Source organism: Xiphophorus maculatus, chromosome 2 (genome assembly GCF_002775205.1).
Source record: "Xiphophorus maculatus strain JP 163 A chromosome 2, X_maculatus-5.0-male, whole genome shotgun sequence".
NCBI classification, from domain to species: domain Eukaryota; kingdom Metazoa; phylum Chordata; class Actinopteri; order Cyprinodontiformes; family Poeciliidae; genus Xiphophorus; species Xiphophorus maculatus.
The window spans coordinates 761,967-779,103 of NC_036444.1; the positions used below are offsets into that span (position 1 = coordinate 761,967).

Sequence of the window (17,137 nt, forward strand, 5' to 3'; positions counted from 1 at the left end):
AAATCATAAGACTTCCTGTCTTGTTCAGAAACGTGTTGAATAAATCTGGTTGTGCAGGTGAGGAGGTCGTCCTGCAGGTGAGCTGCTCTTCACTCTGTGTTGGTTCTGATTTCTACCCAGATTAATCTCTGGCGGGAAGAGCTGCAGGTATTAATACAGGTGAGCTGATAGACTGAACACAGCGGGCGGCTGAGTAGCTGATGGTTACAGTGTAAGTGTAGCTTTACGGACGAACCGCACAATAAATTTCATATCATCCCGGTCTGAACAAACGGCTGGCGGAGCGTCGTGGCTGGTAGACGAGTTTCTGAGTGTGACGACGAAGGTGCCGTAAAAATCCTGTATTGCTCCCATAGTTCTTACGTTCGTCCCCTGGTCTACCGGTTCCCCGACTTTAGTTCGTCTGGAACCTGGTCTATTTCCTCCCATCTTACTTCGTTCGTTCAACTGCCCCCCACCGCCCCAAAGCTCCAGGAGACATTTCCCGTTTTCTCAAACCCAAAGCTTGTCAGGTTATGGGGCAAGGTGAGGATTCATCTATTAAACTGACTGGAGATAAATACATAAACTAAAAGCTGGAGTATAGACATTTTTATGAGCGTATCTGTGATCCTGACTCTTTATTACTAAATTGAATATAATTTTAGATCTTTGTATAACTTTTCTTCTGGTTAACTATAACACTGGTGTTATACCAGATTTATCAATATTTTATTTTATAAATTTTTTTATCCGATTACTGGATTAATTGTAAGAATAGTTGATAGATTACTCGATTACTAAAATATTTGTTTACAACAGCCCTAGTTCTGTGTGTTCCTAAGCGGGCCGGTCAGTATGGGCTCCGACCCAGCAGAGATGGAGACGCCTTCCTCTTCCTCTTCCTCTGAAGGTCTTCATCAGAGCTGCTCCTCATCCTCGCTCTTTGTCTGCTTACAGGAAGAAAGACAATTTTCCCTCTAAAACACAAAGAGTATATTCATCGTTCTGGATGAATTCTGTATGCAAACTGATTATTAATGCAGGAAACACGTCTGAATGGTTTTCATATTAAAATAAACCATTCACCACGAGTCTTTATATTTTTGATTTTATCTCTTTTTAGAAATAAATTGGAGTGTTTTTCATTCTGTAGCTGATTTGTTCCAGAAAAACTTTAATTTATCTCCATTTGTTTGACTAAATGTCACCAAAGATTCATTTCAAACAGAAAAACTGATTTTCTTCCCTTTTCTGCTCTGATTTTATTTGTTAAATGATGATGTTCTTTTGATATTCCAAGATTAACTGAATGTTTAATATTTAATTTTGATCATTAAAAAACCACCATTACCTTCTAAAGCACGTGTGTCAAACTCGGGGCCCAGGGGCCAACTCTGGCACATCACAGCTTATCATGTGGCCCCCTAGGCTCCAGCATCAGTCCACAACAGGCAACAGTTTTGCTGAAATATTATCAAATCAACAATTTTTTCTGTATTCTGCTAAATTACTAAATTACTGCTAAAAACTGTTTGTTAAATCCGACTCCAGTCCGTTTGCCTAGAAAGTCCAGCCCAGTTGTTGAGGTGCGAATGCTAAGCTAACTCTGGTCCTCGGTTGAAGTGAACTCTGGTTTGGTTTGAATGTGAACGCCCAGCAGACCAAAGTCCGCTCCAAAAGCAGGAAGTGGACTACAGCGCAGGGCATTCTGGGTAAATACAACCATAGCTAACGTGCTAGCCCAGGGGTGGGCAACTCCAGGCCTCGAGGGCCGGTCTCCTGCAACTTTTAGATGCATCTCTACTTCAACACACCTGAGTCAAATAATGAGGTCATTAGCAGGACTCTGGAGAACTTGACTGCACTTAGGAGGTGATTGAGTTATAGACCCTTTTCACATGACGTCACACAACTTCCGTTTTGGCTCGAAGCTGTGTATCCTTAGTTCCGGTGTACATAGTAAGTAATGATAAAGTTGTCTATTTCATATATATATATATATATATATATATATATATATATATATATATAGAGAGAGAGAGAGAGAGAGATGTATAAATCTGACAGCATATGTTGATCAGACAGATCACCGGAGCATGGAGTTTACACAGTCTCTAAAACATTTGCCTAAAATAAGATTTGAAGATATATCACGATTTGCAAACCAGTTCTCTCTGACAAAAAAATCTAAATTAGACAAAGGCTACAAATTCTTCACCGAACAATACCTGTTTGACTATGAAGGTAGGTATTTTTGTTTTGCGTAACCGTTAGCTTAGCATTAGTGAATTTTGTTAGCTAGCTAACTACGTGACATAACTGTTCCTTAACCAGAACTTTTTACTGTTTTTGAACTATAACGTTTTAGGCTCTAATCTTGATCAGATTATTAAATTATAGACTGGAGTTGCCACTCATCCCATAAAATAGGGATTTGTTTGTTATAAGCAGAGATGTCCGGTGCCGCCGCTGCTTTGTAATGTCTTTAATCGGACCACTTTTTCGGTAACGAATAATCTAACGAGTTCGTATTTCAAATCCAGTAATCAGATTAAAGTTATTTATCCAAATCATTGCACATTAATATTTTCTTGTGTATTTATTTTTATTCCTTCTTTGCGTCTTTGGGAGAGACTCTGTGACAGTTAGCAGTGACAGAAACATGAACAGTGCATGGAGATGCGCATTTTGTTGCTGGAAAAACAGAAATATCGTCAAGCCCAACTGTTATTTGTGGCTTTTGTCTTGTTTTTATTTTCCATTAATACAGAAAATGAACCTCTAAACGTTACATCACTGACAGGCGGCGGTGTATATGTTTCCTAACTGTGGCTAAAGCTGCTGCTAGCTGGTTTACTCATGATCGGAAGCTGGTTCCTTTGAATACAGTTGGAGAATGGTAAATTGACAATGACTGATAACGGTTATCTAGCACGTAAACACCGTTTTATAAAACACAGAAAGTGAACCTCTAAACGTTACAGCGCTGACAGAGAGTATATTTTTCCTAAATGTGGCTAAAGCTGCTGCTAGGTGGTTTACTCTCCGATCGGAGGCTGTTTATTTTATACACAGATAGAGAATGGTGAATTTACAATGATTAGTAACAGCTATCTAACACTTAAATGCTGTTATTATTAAACTTACCTTTTATTATATCCTTAAGATTATGAGAATGCGGGAAGTTTTCAGCTTGGTTCCCAAGGCAAAATCACACCGGAAGTAAAGATACCCAGTTTTGAGTTATGGCGGCCATTGTCTGACGTCACTGTGAAAAGGGTCTATTGGATTCAAGTGTGTTGGACCAGGGAGACATCTAAGATTTGCAGGACACCGGCCCTCGAGGACCAGGATTGCCCACCCCTGTGCTAGCCTAACGCTAGCTGCAGAAATGGCTCCTGGTCTTCAGCCAAAGACTAAAGAGAAACCCTCCAACACTAAAATCTGACGCCTCCATCTTGTTTCCATCTGGTGAAGAAGGAAGTTGCTCTCAGTGTCTTCAGAGGTTTTTGTGTCGTTTCCTTCAGTGGTTCTTGGTGCAGCGCCCCCACAGGCCAGGAGGGGAACAGGTTGGTTTCACTCAGAGAACCTCAGCAGCTGGAGGTGGAGCACATGGTGGAGTTCTGGTTCCAGTAAAACCGGGTCTATGGGACTAAGACGGCCTAACTCTCAGCAGATCATCAGGTTCTGAAACTCTGACCAACCCGTCTGGTACCAACAACTGTTCTGCGTTCAGAGTCACTGAAATCTTCTTCATTCCGATGCTCATTGGAAGTGCAGTGATTCATGTCCAACATGTCTGGATGGCTGAGCTGCTGCCATGTTGAGGTTATGCTAGAGGCATTAATTAATACAACAGCTTGATTTGTGCAGAACTGGAACTTTATGACAGAAATAAACATGCAACCCAAAATATGAGGGAACATGAAACAAAGGCCTTGACTTGGTTCCTGAAGGTGCTGTTTTGCTTCCAGTTATTAAACGGATCTAGAAATGTGTCTTGTTTAAAGTGAGAATATGGATGAATGTCTAATCAAACAAGCGTTGAATTATCTCCCTCATGTGCAGAGTTTTACATTTCTGAAGCCAATCTATTGCAGACCATAACAATATGGAGGCGCCGCTCCGTCTCTGCTGGCAGCGCACCATCTGCTGCTGCTCAGGATGATGAACACCAGAACAGAAACCCGCTCCGGTTCCGGTCCAGTCCGGTCCAACATCATCCGCTCCTTCTTTATCCACCAGCCGACTTATTCATCGTGTTCTGTTCTGCAGAAAGCGTTTTGAGGAGAGGTGATATTTTCAGCAGCTAGTATTTCGTTTTTTTAGATCTGGTTTCCTTTCAGAAGTTTGGAAATCATCTACAGACATGTTCTGATTTCTATAACCATAAATTAAAATTATCTTGATCCTAAATTGGTTGCTATGGAAACGTTACCTGTAGTTCAACGCTTCTTTTTATGTGATTGATTATTCGTCAAGCTCTGAACTTGAATGCAGAATGTCGTAGCATCACTTTAATGAAACAGATTTCAAAAACTAATCAGAGCAAAACAAAGAAAAGCTGATTTCCATCATGTTGTAGAAATCAAACACATTTTTCTATCTGAAGATATTTTTAAGACGAGTTGTTGGAAAATAAAATGTGTGTTTATTCTGCTTGGCTGATTGGCTCCAGAACCGGCCAATGTTTCACAGTGACAATAATCTGAGGATGATCTGCTGCAGAACTGAGATCCAGAATCCCAGAACTGGTTCTGAAGAACGACTGTCGCCTTGGAGGTGAAACTCGGGGAGCTTTTCCTCCTGGAGGGAACCGCCTCATCGCAGAACAGCATCAGAACCCAGACGCTTCCTCTGGGACTTTCATCCACAACCCAGACCTGCCAGCTGACTCCTGGTTGCTAGGCAACCTAACAGTGGGGCTCAGCCTCCCTTTGTTTCTCTGGACAGTGAAAGTCTGACACGTTCTGCTACGTTCATGTTTTAGCTCGCTCCAGTAGCTTCATGCTAATGAACTTAGCATTACAGGACAGCACAGAAACCTGCAGCTAGGAGTATAAATACATGACACTGTTTTAACTCCCTTCATGACCCGTTTAACACCCATGAATCAAAGCTGATTCATGGGCTAGAATGGTCTAGTCAAAGTCCAGAGCTTCTTCATAACACTTGCATAATATTTAATGTGCAGAAATGTTGTTCCTCAGTAAGCTCTTCAGAGAAGCAGCAATAATTTTGATGTTGGGTTAAAATGTTGGACCAGTTTCCAGCTGAAGGTCGGGTTTGGTTCAGTTCTCCTCCTGGGATGAAAAACTTTAAATGTCCAAACAAAACTTCTGATTATTTAGATTCCCAGGCAAAAATGCAAACAGTTTCTAGAATAGCTGGAATACTGAAGTGGTAATGAATAAATGAAATAGATTAAATTAGGTTTGTCGCTTTGTTCGGCGTTTAGCAGAAGTTACCATGCGTTCAGTATCTCACCTTGTTGGTATTTACTCTGAAGGATTTCTTCATGTCCCGTCAGACGGTACCTGGCAGTCGGACAGCAGCTTCAGTTCCTCGTTTCTCTGACACTCTGCTTGTTTTACTTTTGCTGTATGTTTTACTTAACGGATGTGGATTATCTGGATCGATGAGCCTGCAGTATTTACGCAGAAGAAAACTGTTTAGCAGGCATCTGCTGGACAGAGTCGTGGCCCGGTTCTGTATGTCCTAAGTAGGTAGATAGATAGATAGATAGATAGATAGATAGATAGATAGATAGATAGATAGATAGATAGATAGATAGATAGATAGATAGATAGATAGATAGATAGATCGTAGATAAATCTTTATTGTCATTGTCACAAGAACAACGAAATTTAAAAAGTGCCATCAGTCGGTGCATATGCTTAAAAACAAAAAATAACTGTCTCACAATTCACACACAATGTAAGAAATAAATAACAAATAACTGAACTAATAAATAAGAACAGCCACATTCTCACATCCATCATTTATGATGATTAATGGTTGTTTTTGATTGCATTTAGTTTTGTTATTGCTATCGGGTAGAAACTGTCTCTGAGTGCGGAACACAAATCAAGACGTTCACTAACAGCCAAACGAGCTCCGACCGAAAGCTACGTGCGCCGCCATGTTTCCTGTTTGAGATGCAAGTTCAAGGCTCTGACTGCGATCAGATGATTATTGGTCAGATTAACTAGACAGTAATTGATGTGATCTGTTGTTTCAAATATTTTGAAATGTTTCAAGGTCATAAACTGAACCCTGACGTTTTCTGGATCACAGCTTGATTTCCACAGACAGAAGGAAATGCTTTTACCTTTAGATGTCAGATTTCTTTACCTAACTTGCTGCCAGATGAATGTAAATGAAGATGGAAGGGGCTCAGTAGAAGGAAAGATATAAAATGAAAATCTACAAATCTCTGGTTTGATCTGCAGGAAAGCTGGCAGGCTGGATCTCTGGAGAGAGAAGAAGGCAGGCGGAGGCTGGACTGAGACTTCCTCTGATGAAAACCGTTTTCAAGAGAAGAGAACTGCTGTCCGACCAAACAGAAGAAAAGCTGCATGAAAACCAAGACAACAAACAGAAACCGAACACGAATGGTTTCTGCTGCATTACTTGCTTTATTGCTCTGATATTCTAGATGGAAATGAATCATGAACTGCTTTGGTGATAAATCTCTGGAAACATTTAGAGAATCAGGAATTCCCTCCGACTCTGTGGAGGAGTGATGAGGACAAGCGTTGGCTGTCCAGAGGAAGCCATGTTGTTTTCCTTCCTGTAGCGGTGTGTGAGAGACGGAGGAGGAGAGATTGGCTTTTTGTGGCTCAAATCAGATAAATGGCACTAATTGCTTGGCAGTGTCCCCTGTGTGTTTGTGTTGTTCCAGATGATTAGCCCAATGAATCCAAATAATTGAGAACATGTATACATGGTTCCATGGCAGCACAGTTCAAGGCTTCAGCACCGCAGAGAGTTTGTGTTGATGTGGGATTTATTGGGACGGTGTAGGAAAAGCAGAAGCAGCTTCTGCTCTGTAATATTCAGACTCGGTTGGCAAGTCAGGAATTGGTGATCTCACCCTCTGGTTTCAGCTCATGTTGCATAAACTGATTCTGATCTAAACCAGAGTTTTATTGTGAAAACATAAAGTCCTTCAGCTCTATGGTGTTGATGCATCGTGTTTGATTTGGTCCGTTTTTTAAGCAGGTTTGTTCCTGGATCTGGAAGAAAACATGGTTTCCTGCTGCTGGATTGGTTGTTTACCTTGATGTCACCGTTTAGTTTCATGTATTTCTAGACATTGATAGATGTATTGATTGCATCAGGAATAAAAGTGTTTGCAGTCATAGACGATCCCCAAGTATTTTGTCAGAAAAAACTCCAAATCGACTGTTTTTTTTGTTTTGTTTTTTGTTTTCAGATAAACTCTAAATTGGACCTGAAGGGTGCCATCATTGTTTCTGTGCAAAACTCAACATTTTTGTTGAAATTTATTAAATGATGCAATGTTTTTCTTGCATATTTACCAGATGACCCTGATGCTTAAATCACATTCAGACCGAATGCTCTACCAGTGTGAACTGCTCCAAGCATCAGGCATGCTGAGGTGAGGCTCGCTGGTTCAGCTGAGACGGAGTAACATTTGTAGCATTTGTAACATTTGACTCTGGTTTACTGCAGTTGTATGTGATTGATATTCAGCCAGAGCTGCAACACTGTGAGAGGACTTTAGGTAAAAACATGGCAGCAGGTCAGTGTCTGCTCAGAACCAGGAGTCTATAGAATCTAAGAAATTTTTCTGCTATTCAGTCTGAGAGCAGGACTTCATGTTTTCCTTCTCAAACTTGTAAGGACTGCACTCAAAACTTCTCCTTGCAACTCAGATTTAGTTTATGGTCAGTCAGTCAGTCAGCAGCTGATAGCGAGCCGCAGCTATTAGCGATCAGCAGTTGTTAGCGATCAGCAGCTGTTAGCGAGCTGCAGCTGTTAGCGAGCCGCAGCTGTTAGCGATCAGCAGCTGTTAGCGATCAGCAGCTGTTAGCGAGCTGCAGCTGTTAGCGAGCTGCAGCTGTTAGCGATCAGCAGCTGTTAGCGATCAGCAGCTGTTAGCGAGCTGCAGCTGTTAGTGATCAGCAGCTGTTAGCGAGCCGCAGCTGTTAGCGAGCCGCAGCTGTTAGCGATCAGCAGCTGTTAGCGATCATTAGCTCTGCTGGCGGATGTTTAGTGTACTCCGGAGCAGAAAGCTGACGTCGTTGTTTCGCCCCACATCCAGTGGGTGGCGCAGGTTGCTACAATCGATAGTAGCCACACAGGCTCACCCGCTATAAGGAAACAAACGCACCCAGTACAACACTTTCATTTTATTGGTTGAGAGGTTGCTAGGCGACTCCCAAAAAGGCAGTTCCATGTTTCGTAAGCGAGCAGAGACTAAGCGCCAGGAGAAGTTTTGAGTAGAAACGTTACAAGTTGTAAGAAGAAAGACATGAAGTCCTGCTTTCGGACCGAACATGTGTGCTCTAGGATTATGGCAGGAAAATTCCTCCGCAGAAGTGATGTCATATTCTATATCTGAAGCTGTGAGTCTTCCTCGGCCAGCCAATCACAAGGCAGATATGAAACAGTTGGATGGGGAGACGCTGATTAATTTGAACTCCTGGTTGATTGGTCAGAACATAACTGATAACTGATTGGTTGGTTGATCACATCTGATCTCCCTGAGATCCTGGAGATTCTCCGAGTCCACCGGCATGACCGTCCACTTCACAGATCACTCCATCAGTTATGGTTTCCAGAGGGATTTTCATGCAGCAGGTGGAACACTGAGTGAGTTGAGAGGTCATGACCCCTGTGGACTGCGATGCCACTTCGTACCTGCAGAAGGATCAGCCTGCAGGAAACGACCTGAGCATTAAACTGGAAGGAGGCGACTGAGACACGAAGACCCAGTCAGCTCTGACTCCTGGGAAATGTGACTGATGATGGTCCTGAGCGGTCAGAAAACTGTTGGGAAGTTTTGCTGAACATGTGACCGTTGAACTGGTGAGCTCCCAGTAAACAGAACAACTGAACCACTAAAGGTGAAAGTGAGGTTTTTACTCTCCAACCATGTTTTTATTTCTCAGATCCTGAAAACTCAGCGGATGATTTTTGATAAATAACATAAACATGAAACTAAGTTTGGTGGTTCATACTTCATTCAACGCCGTCTTCTCAGTCGATTATGGAGCCTGGTGTGTTTTGCACCAGGTCTCTGCTGATAAGTTTCCTAGTTTCGTTGCCTATAAATGAATATGGCAGAGAAATTGTCTCTGAAAAGCAATTCCTCAGGCGTCACAACAATTTTTGCCCTCATATTTCACATCTATTGTAAAAGTAAAGGTGGAGTGGAACGTGTCTGCTTTTTCTGGAGATACCGACACCCACCTGGCTTTTGTGTTGGCTGACCTTTCCCTTCCCCTGCTCAGGATGGATATATGCAGAAATCTGTCACTGCATTAAATCCATTCCTCTGGATGCTTGTAGGGAGGAACCAGACGGATGGATGGAGAAGCTCCAAACGTTTCCATTATCTCAGAGTTCAGTGGCTTCTCGTCCGTCTGTTTCTCTCTCCACGATGTGTCTGTGTGTTGCAGGTTAGGACTACTATGCATGAAGATTAAGTGTGCTGTGTGAGAGCGCCTCGCCTTAAGGAAGACTGATGCTTTGCTTTTATAGACACCTGACCTTTGGGCCAGAGTGAGGAATGGTTTGGTTTCAGCTGAGAGAAACCAAACTACTGGTGGAATCCAACGCTGAACCGAAGCTTCAGTCGTTACTCAGACACGTTTTGACGCCGTGTCAACTTGAGCTTTCATTGGTTCCTTGTTTCCGCTGAGCTAAGAGACGCTGGGTATCAGCATCTTTTATTCTGCTGGGACTAATCAGAGCTGGGCAGGACTGGAATGAGCCGTCCTCTACTTTAATAATCATGGAGTTGTCTAATAATTTATCAGAGGTCACAGACAGTTACACTACAGCAGGAGTTTACAGACTTTCTTTAGGGTCACCAGGAAATCTGCATTTGGAATAAACGGCTGATAAACGTTTCTGTCAGAGGTCAAGTTGATTAAATCACTTCATTTATCCCCAAGAGGAAAGGTAGCCTCAAAGTAAGAGTTCAGTCCACCAGCCGCTAGTCCGCTTTAACCCAACTCCAGTCCGCTTGTTCAGGAAGTCCAGTCCGGTTGGTGAAATATGAACGGTAATCGACCTCTGACCTCTGGTCCTCTGGTCCTCCAAACCTCTGTCTGGGTTCACTTTGAACGCCAAGCGGACCAGAGATCGCTCCTCAAGCAGGAAGTGGATGGCAGCGCAGGGCATTCTGGGTAAATACAACCAAAGCTAACTTCCTGTTTGAAAGCCAATCAGAGCCCAGGAGCAGCTGCTGGTGAAGAACTGCTGAACTCAACTTCATTGATGATTTAATGAGACAATGATCAATTAAAATTTGATTATAAAACGCAAATAAATACAAAGAGGACAGAAAAAATAAAACAACTTTTCCACCAGATGGTGTCGAGATTTATCAAGCAGAGAAAGGATGAAGGGTTCGGGTTCATATCTGCTTCTCAGACACCAATTTATTAAACTGGGATCAAAGGCTGAGAACTTCAGCATTTCCTTTCATTAAGTCAAACATGTCAAGTCTGTAGACTTAAAATAATTTATTCTTTTGAAATGAATTGGATCCAATCAGGAACAGTTTCAGGTAAACTCAGGTGTTCAGCTTATTGTCTTCACCTGCAGAGGATCAAACCGATGTTCTGATGGACCCACGAACCGGAAGCTCGCTCTCTCTCTCTCTCTCTCTCATAAATCCATCTCTCTCTCTCTCCTCCTCATCCTTCTCTCTCCGCCTCTCGGGCTGCAGCTCCAGTCTCTCTCTGGAAGTTGCAGGCTGCTCTCTCTCTCTCTCTCTCTCTCTCTCTCTCTCTCTCTCTCTGACGGCTGGACTGAGGAATTATGAGCAAAGCTCTTCCCGCCTCTGACACCCTGTCTTGAATCATTCTGTGTTTCCCAACCGAACCGAGGCGAGCATGGAGACCGGACTCTGCATCCTCCTGACTTTCCTCCTCCAGCAGGTAGGACCGGTGTGTGTGTGTGTGTGTGTGTGTGTGTGTGTGTGTGTGTGTGTGTGTGTGTGTGTGTGTGTGTGTGTGTGTGTGTGTGATTTGCTGCTGCGGTTTGTTAAGTTTAGCCACTCTTCCAGCAACAATCATCCGCGGTCCATCGGAACCGAGTCAGAGTTCCGACCGGCTGTCAGCTCTGAAGCCGAGTTTGGGCTGAAGAGTGTCGGCTCAGTGATCCGCGGAGCTCCGCTCACTTTCAGGAAAACCTCACATTTAGTGGACAGAGAGACAGACAGCTGGGGACAGACTGGACCGGACAGCTGGGGACAGACTGGACCGGACAGCGGACCGGGGCACCGGGGGAAGCAGCGCAGGCTGCCCCCTCTGTCTGTGTGCAAGTCGCGGCTCCGGCTCTTGTCTCCAGCCGCATCTACATTCCGCTCAGCCTCCAACTTGAGCGGCTCTTTGGTTCTGTGTGCGTGTACCGTGCGCGCGCTTGTGTGCGTGTACCGTGCGCGCGCTTGTGTGCGTGTGTGTGTGAAGAGAGCGGAGTCTGCTCTCTCTCTCTGCTCTGTTTCTGGGCTCTGGAGGTATTTAATAAACGCGGATGCTGTTGGTCGGACTCTAACCCGGTTCGGTTCGGTTCGGTCCGACCAGCCGCTCCGCCATCAGGTGTTTGGAGGCTGTGGAGGGAGAAGCTGCAGAGGTTCCTCACACTTTGCTCTCATTTTAGCTGCATTTCCTCTGGTCTGAGCAGGGCCGATTCACAGGGGGCCGGCGGGGGGCCTGAGCCCTCCTCCCCAGCCTTTCACATTAAAATTAAAATCTATCTAGTCCTATGTGATTCATATGCATATGAACTAAGGATCATGTCCACGCTCTGACTTCCAGACAGATTTAAAGTGCAGCTAAAGCAAAGGAGCTGGATTAGCAGAGCTGCTAACAGCTGATGATGTTATCATGTTACTGTGGAATCTGTGCTGTCTGGATGTCGGGCTGGTAGCATGTTAGCATGAGACTGTCTTCAGTCAGAGGGTTCTTCAGATTGGTTGCAGGACTGACTGCTACTGGAGCCCACAGCATCACCATCCAGACTAATGATCCTTTGGGGATAAACAAAGTGTTTTTGAGCTTCTGATCGGAGTTGGTGCTTCAGTGCGTTGTAAGCAGTCCCCCTCTCAGCATGACCTCCGACCTCATCATTTCCCATAATTCCTCTGGTGTCAGATTAGCAGGACGTCTCTTTATTGCAGCAGGCGGTGAAAGTTGAAGCAGCTGCTAATTGTGAAGCGAGTGTCTGTTTTTGAAATGTGGGAGCTTCCCTGAAGCGTGGCGGCTAGGAGCTCATTTGGTAAACTCTCTCTCTCCTCTCGCTCGCCCGTTTATCCGCAGCGTGGAGACGGCTCGGCTCGTTTGGTGCTGGTTGTCTGACCTGTGTAGGTTTGGCGCTTTCTTCCTGCTGCGTGTTACTCACTGTAATTGGCCCAGAGTTTTCTGGGTTTAGTTGTTCAGGTCTGGATTCCCTGCAATCATGATTCAGGCTAATAGCGCCTCTGAAGAAATTATTTAACTCCTGTTTTATTGATTACAACTCACCCTCTTCTGCTCACACGCTTACATGAACACACCCCACGCTACACACACACACACACACACACACACACACTGTGCGCAGCGGCGCTTTCCATTAAGCAGATTCATTCATTATTGGGAACAAAGAGAAAGAAACCAGTTAACTGTGAGAAACCAGGTTAGTTTGAAACAGAAATGAATCAATCTGCTTGTGAAACTGATTTTCTGTCATTCTGGGAAATTCATTCCTGTCACAAATCTCCATCTCTCGGTTGTGTTTGTTTAATTCTGTGAATATGGCTGATAAAATATGTGAATCATGTTTCAAACAAAACTGCAGCTTACCAGGTTATTTCCAGTTTTATGGTACACGTTTCTATGCAGCATGCAAACAGATTTATCCTACTTGACTCATGGTGCAGTTAAAATGTAAATGTGTCATCTCTCCTTGTCGAATCACAGGAGCGTCCTATCTTTGCCGTATTTGTGTGGGCTCAAAGCAATTCTCTAGCTGATGGGAAACACGGAGGCTTCTGGAGTCTCGGTTTCTCTTCCTCTCCAGATCAGGTTTTATCTCTCACCGGTTGCAGTTTGTGTCGCTGCTGAGAGGCTGTAACCAAGTCTGGGACGTGATTTCCAGTCCGTCTGGAAACGATCAAAGGATAAACAGATTCCTCTTCCCTGCGTTACTTCCTGTCTGCAGACAGATGGAGGATGAGGCCGGCGGAGGAGGGAGATGGTGTTGGTCGCTGCAGCCTCAGGAGAGCCAGAGACGTTTTACTGCTGCTTGGAGAAAGTCACTGAAGTAAAGATGAAACAAACACCTGATGTGGAACAAAGTGAAATTAATCAATAAGTGAACGAAGAAGCATTCAAAGAATCAACATGTTAGCTCTGACCAGCTAGCTTAAGTATTCACACCGCACTGACGGGTTCGTTTAAAAAGAACCAATTCTTCAGCGATTTCTGGAGTTATGGAAATTCCTGCTGACTGAAATGAAAACATGAATCATTTTTAACCGGATCGGAGCTGGTTTCCCCCGTCGGACCGGACCTTTCCTCCAGGTATGAAAACCTGACCCAGACCCACTTTCTGATCCAGTTCCAGACACACTTGGTTCCGGTTCTGGTGTGAAAACAGACTGGATCTGATCTGAACCAACTACAGGAAAAATAAATTTTTTTGAACCTCACCAGCCACTGCAGCAGTGCATCATGGGTAACATGAGCTTTGGGTGCTGCTAATGCTGCTGCAGGTTCTGGTTGGACTGAAACTGTTTCCTGACACACAGACACCAGGCTAGTGTGTCCCAGCCGCTCTGCTGCAGCTGGTAGCGCCGCTGCCTCCATGTCTCCACGCCAGAGCACACTGGGCCAGCAGCCCGACCTCCAGGATCAGTCCCAGTTCCCACCCGGTTTCAGTCCCAGTTCCCTCCAGGATCAGTCCCAGTTCGCTCCAGGATCAGTCCCAGTTCGCTCCAGGATCAGTCCCAGTTCCCTCCAGGATCAGTCCCAGTTCACTCCAGGATCAGTCCCAGTTCCCTCCAGGATCAGTCCCAGTTCGCTCCAGGATCAGTCCCAGTTCCCTCCAGGATCAGTCCCAGTTCCCTCCAGGATCAGTCCCAGTTCCCTCCAGGATCAGTCCCAGTTCCCTCCAGGATCAGTCCCAGTTCCCACCCGGTTTCAGTCCCAGTTCCCACCCGGTTTCAGTCCCAGTTCCCTCCAGGATCAGTCCGAGTTCCCTCCAGGATCAGTCCCAGTTCCCACCCCGTTTCAGTCCCAGTTCCCTCCAGGATCAGTCCCAGTTCGCTCCAGGATCAGTCCCAGTTCCCTCCAGGATCAGTCCCAGTTCGCTCCAGGATCAGTCCCAGTTCCCTCCAGGATCAGTCCCAGTTCGCTCCAGGATCAGTCCCAGTTCCCTCCAGGATCAGTCCCAGTTCCCACCCGGTTTCAGTCCCAGTTCCCTCCAGGATCAGTCCCAGTTCCCTCCAGGATCAGTCCCAGTTCGCTCCAGGATCAGTCCCAGTTCCCTCCAGGATCAGTCCCAGTTCGCTCCAGGTGGAGCAGTGATTCAGAATAAGCTCCGCCCACAACGGAGCAGCAGGTGTGAAGGATTCCTCTCCTCCTCCTCTTTGGGTTTTCATGCTTCCTGCCATGAGTTTCTTCCCAGAAATACTTTGATGTGACATCATTAGATCCAGTTTGAACTTCCTGCTTTTCCCTGCTGACTCCAGATGGAGGAAGTCAGACTCATTCTGGCCGTCGGTCAGATTTGCTGCTGTGGACGTTTATGGAGCAGCGGCGGGTAAAGCTGCAGCAGCTGCGATGCATGGAGGGACGGCAGGTCACGGCCTGTTGGGGTAAAAGTGGGACGTTAAAGTCACAGTGTTGCTACGTTGTCATGTAGGTTCAGGAATCTTTTGCTGTCTCACATTGTGATTAGATTTTTAGGGTCACGATTGGATTCAAAATCAGTTTGATGAAAATTGATTCTTCGTAATTTCTGCTTCAATCGATCAGTGAACTCCTGACCTGCTGCAGTCTGCTTTGGAAAGCAGAACAACAAATAGAAACATTAATCAGTGGTTTTCACATTTATGAAGTTTTAAATATTAATCCATGCTTGGTGAATCCCTCCCTGCATCCTCCATTTTGTTTTAACGGAGCGTCCCAGAGAGAGCGCCACCTTTCTGCAGACAGCCTCCTCTGTGGACCATGTTTTCATTTCCATCCAGGAGATTTCAGCCATCTGACAATCTTTGGAGATATTTGGTGAAGAATCGTGGCGTAGCATGACATGGCGTAGCGTAGCATGACGTGGCGTAGCGTAGCATGACGTAGCATAGCGTAGCATGACGTGGCGTAGCGTAGCATGACATGGCGTAGCGTAGCATGGCGTAGCATAGCATGACATGGCGTAGCGTAGCATGACGTGGCGTAGCGTAGCATGACGTGGCATAGCGTAGCATGACGTGGCGTAGCGTAGCATGACGTGGTGTAGCATAGCATGGCATGGCGTAGCGTAGCATGGCATGGCGTAGCGTAGCATGACATGGCGTAGCGTAGCATGACGTGGCGTAGCGTAGCATGACGTGGCATAGCGTAGCATGACGTGGCGTAGCGTAGCATGGCATGGCGTAGCATAGCATGGCATGGCGTAGCGTAGCATGGCATGGCGCAGCGTAGCATGACATGGCGTAGCGTAGCATGACGTGGCGTAGCGTAGCATGGCGTAGCATAGCATGACATGGCGTAGCGTAGCATGACGTGGCGTAGCGTAGCATGACGTGGCGTAGCGTAGCATGACGTGGCGTAGCGTAGCATGGCATGGCATAGCATAGCATGGCATGGCGTAGCGTGGCATGGCGTAGCATAGCATGGCATGGCGTAGCATGGCATGGCGCAGCGTAGCATGACGTGGCGTAGCGTAGCATGGCATGGTGTAGCATAGCATGGCATGGTGTAGCGTAGCATGACGTGGCGTAGCGTAGCATGGCGTAGCATAGCATGGCATGGCGTAGCATGGCATGGCGCAGCGTAGCATGACATGGCGTAGCGTAGCATGACGTGGCGTAGCGTAGCATGGCGTAGCATAGCATGGCATGGCGTAGCATGGCATGGCGCAGCGTAGCATGACGTGGCGTAGCGTAGCATGGCATGGCGTAGCATAGCATGGCATGGTGTAGCGTAAAGAGACGGCGCCTGGTTTACTGGCTCCGCCCACCAGCGGCGTTCCTGAAGTTCAGTCTTCATTTTGTGAAGCGGTAAAGTTCATGTCTTCCCAAGAATTTAGTAAAAACTAAAAGGAGTCAAAATGTTTTCCTTCCATGACATTTTAAATGAATCGTAGTAAATGACAACCGAGATTTTTTTTGCACAGCACTAATACACAGACCAGAGGTCGAACACGAGACATTCACAGCAAGATTCAACTTTTAACTCCTGTCAGTCATAGAGCGGCCTCCTTTCACCTGCCACATAAAACACACACACACACGCATACACGCATACGTCCAATGTAAGCAAACATGTTACTTCCTGTGTTCGGCTCTGAAACGGTTCTTTGACCTCCATCTTGTAGAAAAGAGGATCTGACTCCGTTTGTCATAGCGACCTGTTACCGAGGGTAACAGCAACAGGTTGGGGACGGGTCAAACGATCACACACACTCAGACTCAAAGCTCCTTTCATATCTTGAGTCATCTCTAATGAGACATTATCAGATTTCTTTGAGACTCATTAAGAGCGTCCCTGTGTGAGGATGATGAGGGAACACGCAGACCTTCGTTTCCTGTCGTTTCCTTCTCTGCTTCCAGTCAATTACAGCAGATCTGGGATCAGCTCCTGGTTTTACAGAAAGTTTGTCCTTTCAGTCTGCGATGCTTTCACAGCGGAGAGACTCTGACCAGCTCTGAAGTCTAATGAGGACAGTAATGAGGAACGCCAGTCATCAGTGA

At 45.5% G+C, this 17,137-nt stretch overlaps 1 protein-coding gene across 3 annotated transcripts in view; it reads left to right on the forward strand.

The window, feature by feature from the left end:
- Positions 1 to 10,920: 10,920 nt before the first annotated feature.
- The window catches only part of cdh13 (cadherin 13), a 282,552-nt gene continuing 276,335 nt past the window's right edge, over positions 10,921 to 17,137 (forward strand). For 2 of the 3 annotated variants that reach the window (XM_023325001.1, XM_023325020.1), the window contains exon 1: positions 10,922 to 11,120. In XM_023325001.1, the coding sequence (XP_023180769.1) occupies positions 11,076 to 11,120 (45 nt within the window). In that variant the 5' untranslated portion in view covers positions 10,922 to 11,075. Of the gene's footprint in view, positions 11,121 to 17,137 lie in introns of all 3 variants that reach the window. The other variant, XR_002751861.1, reaches the window with a different exon arrangement.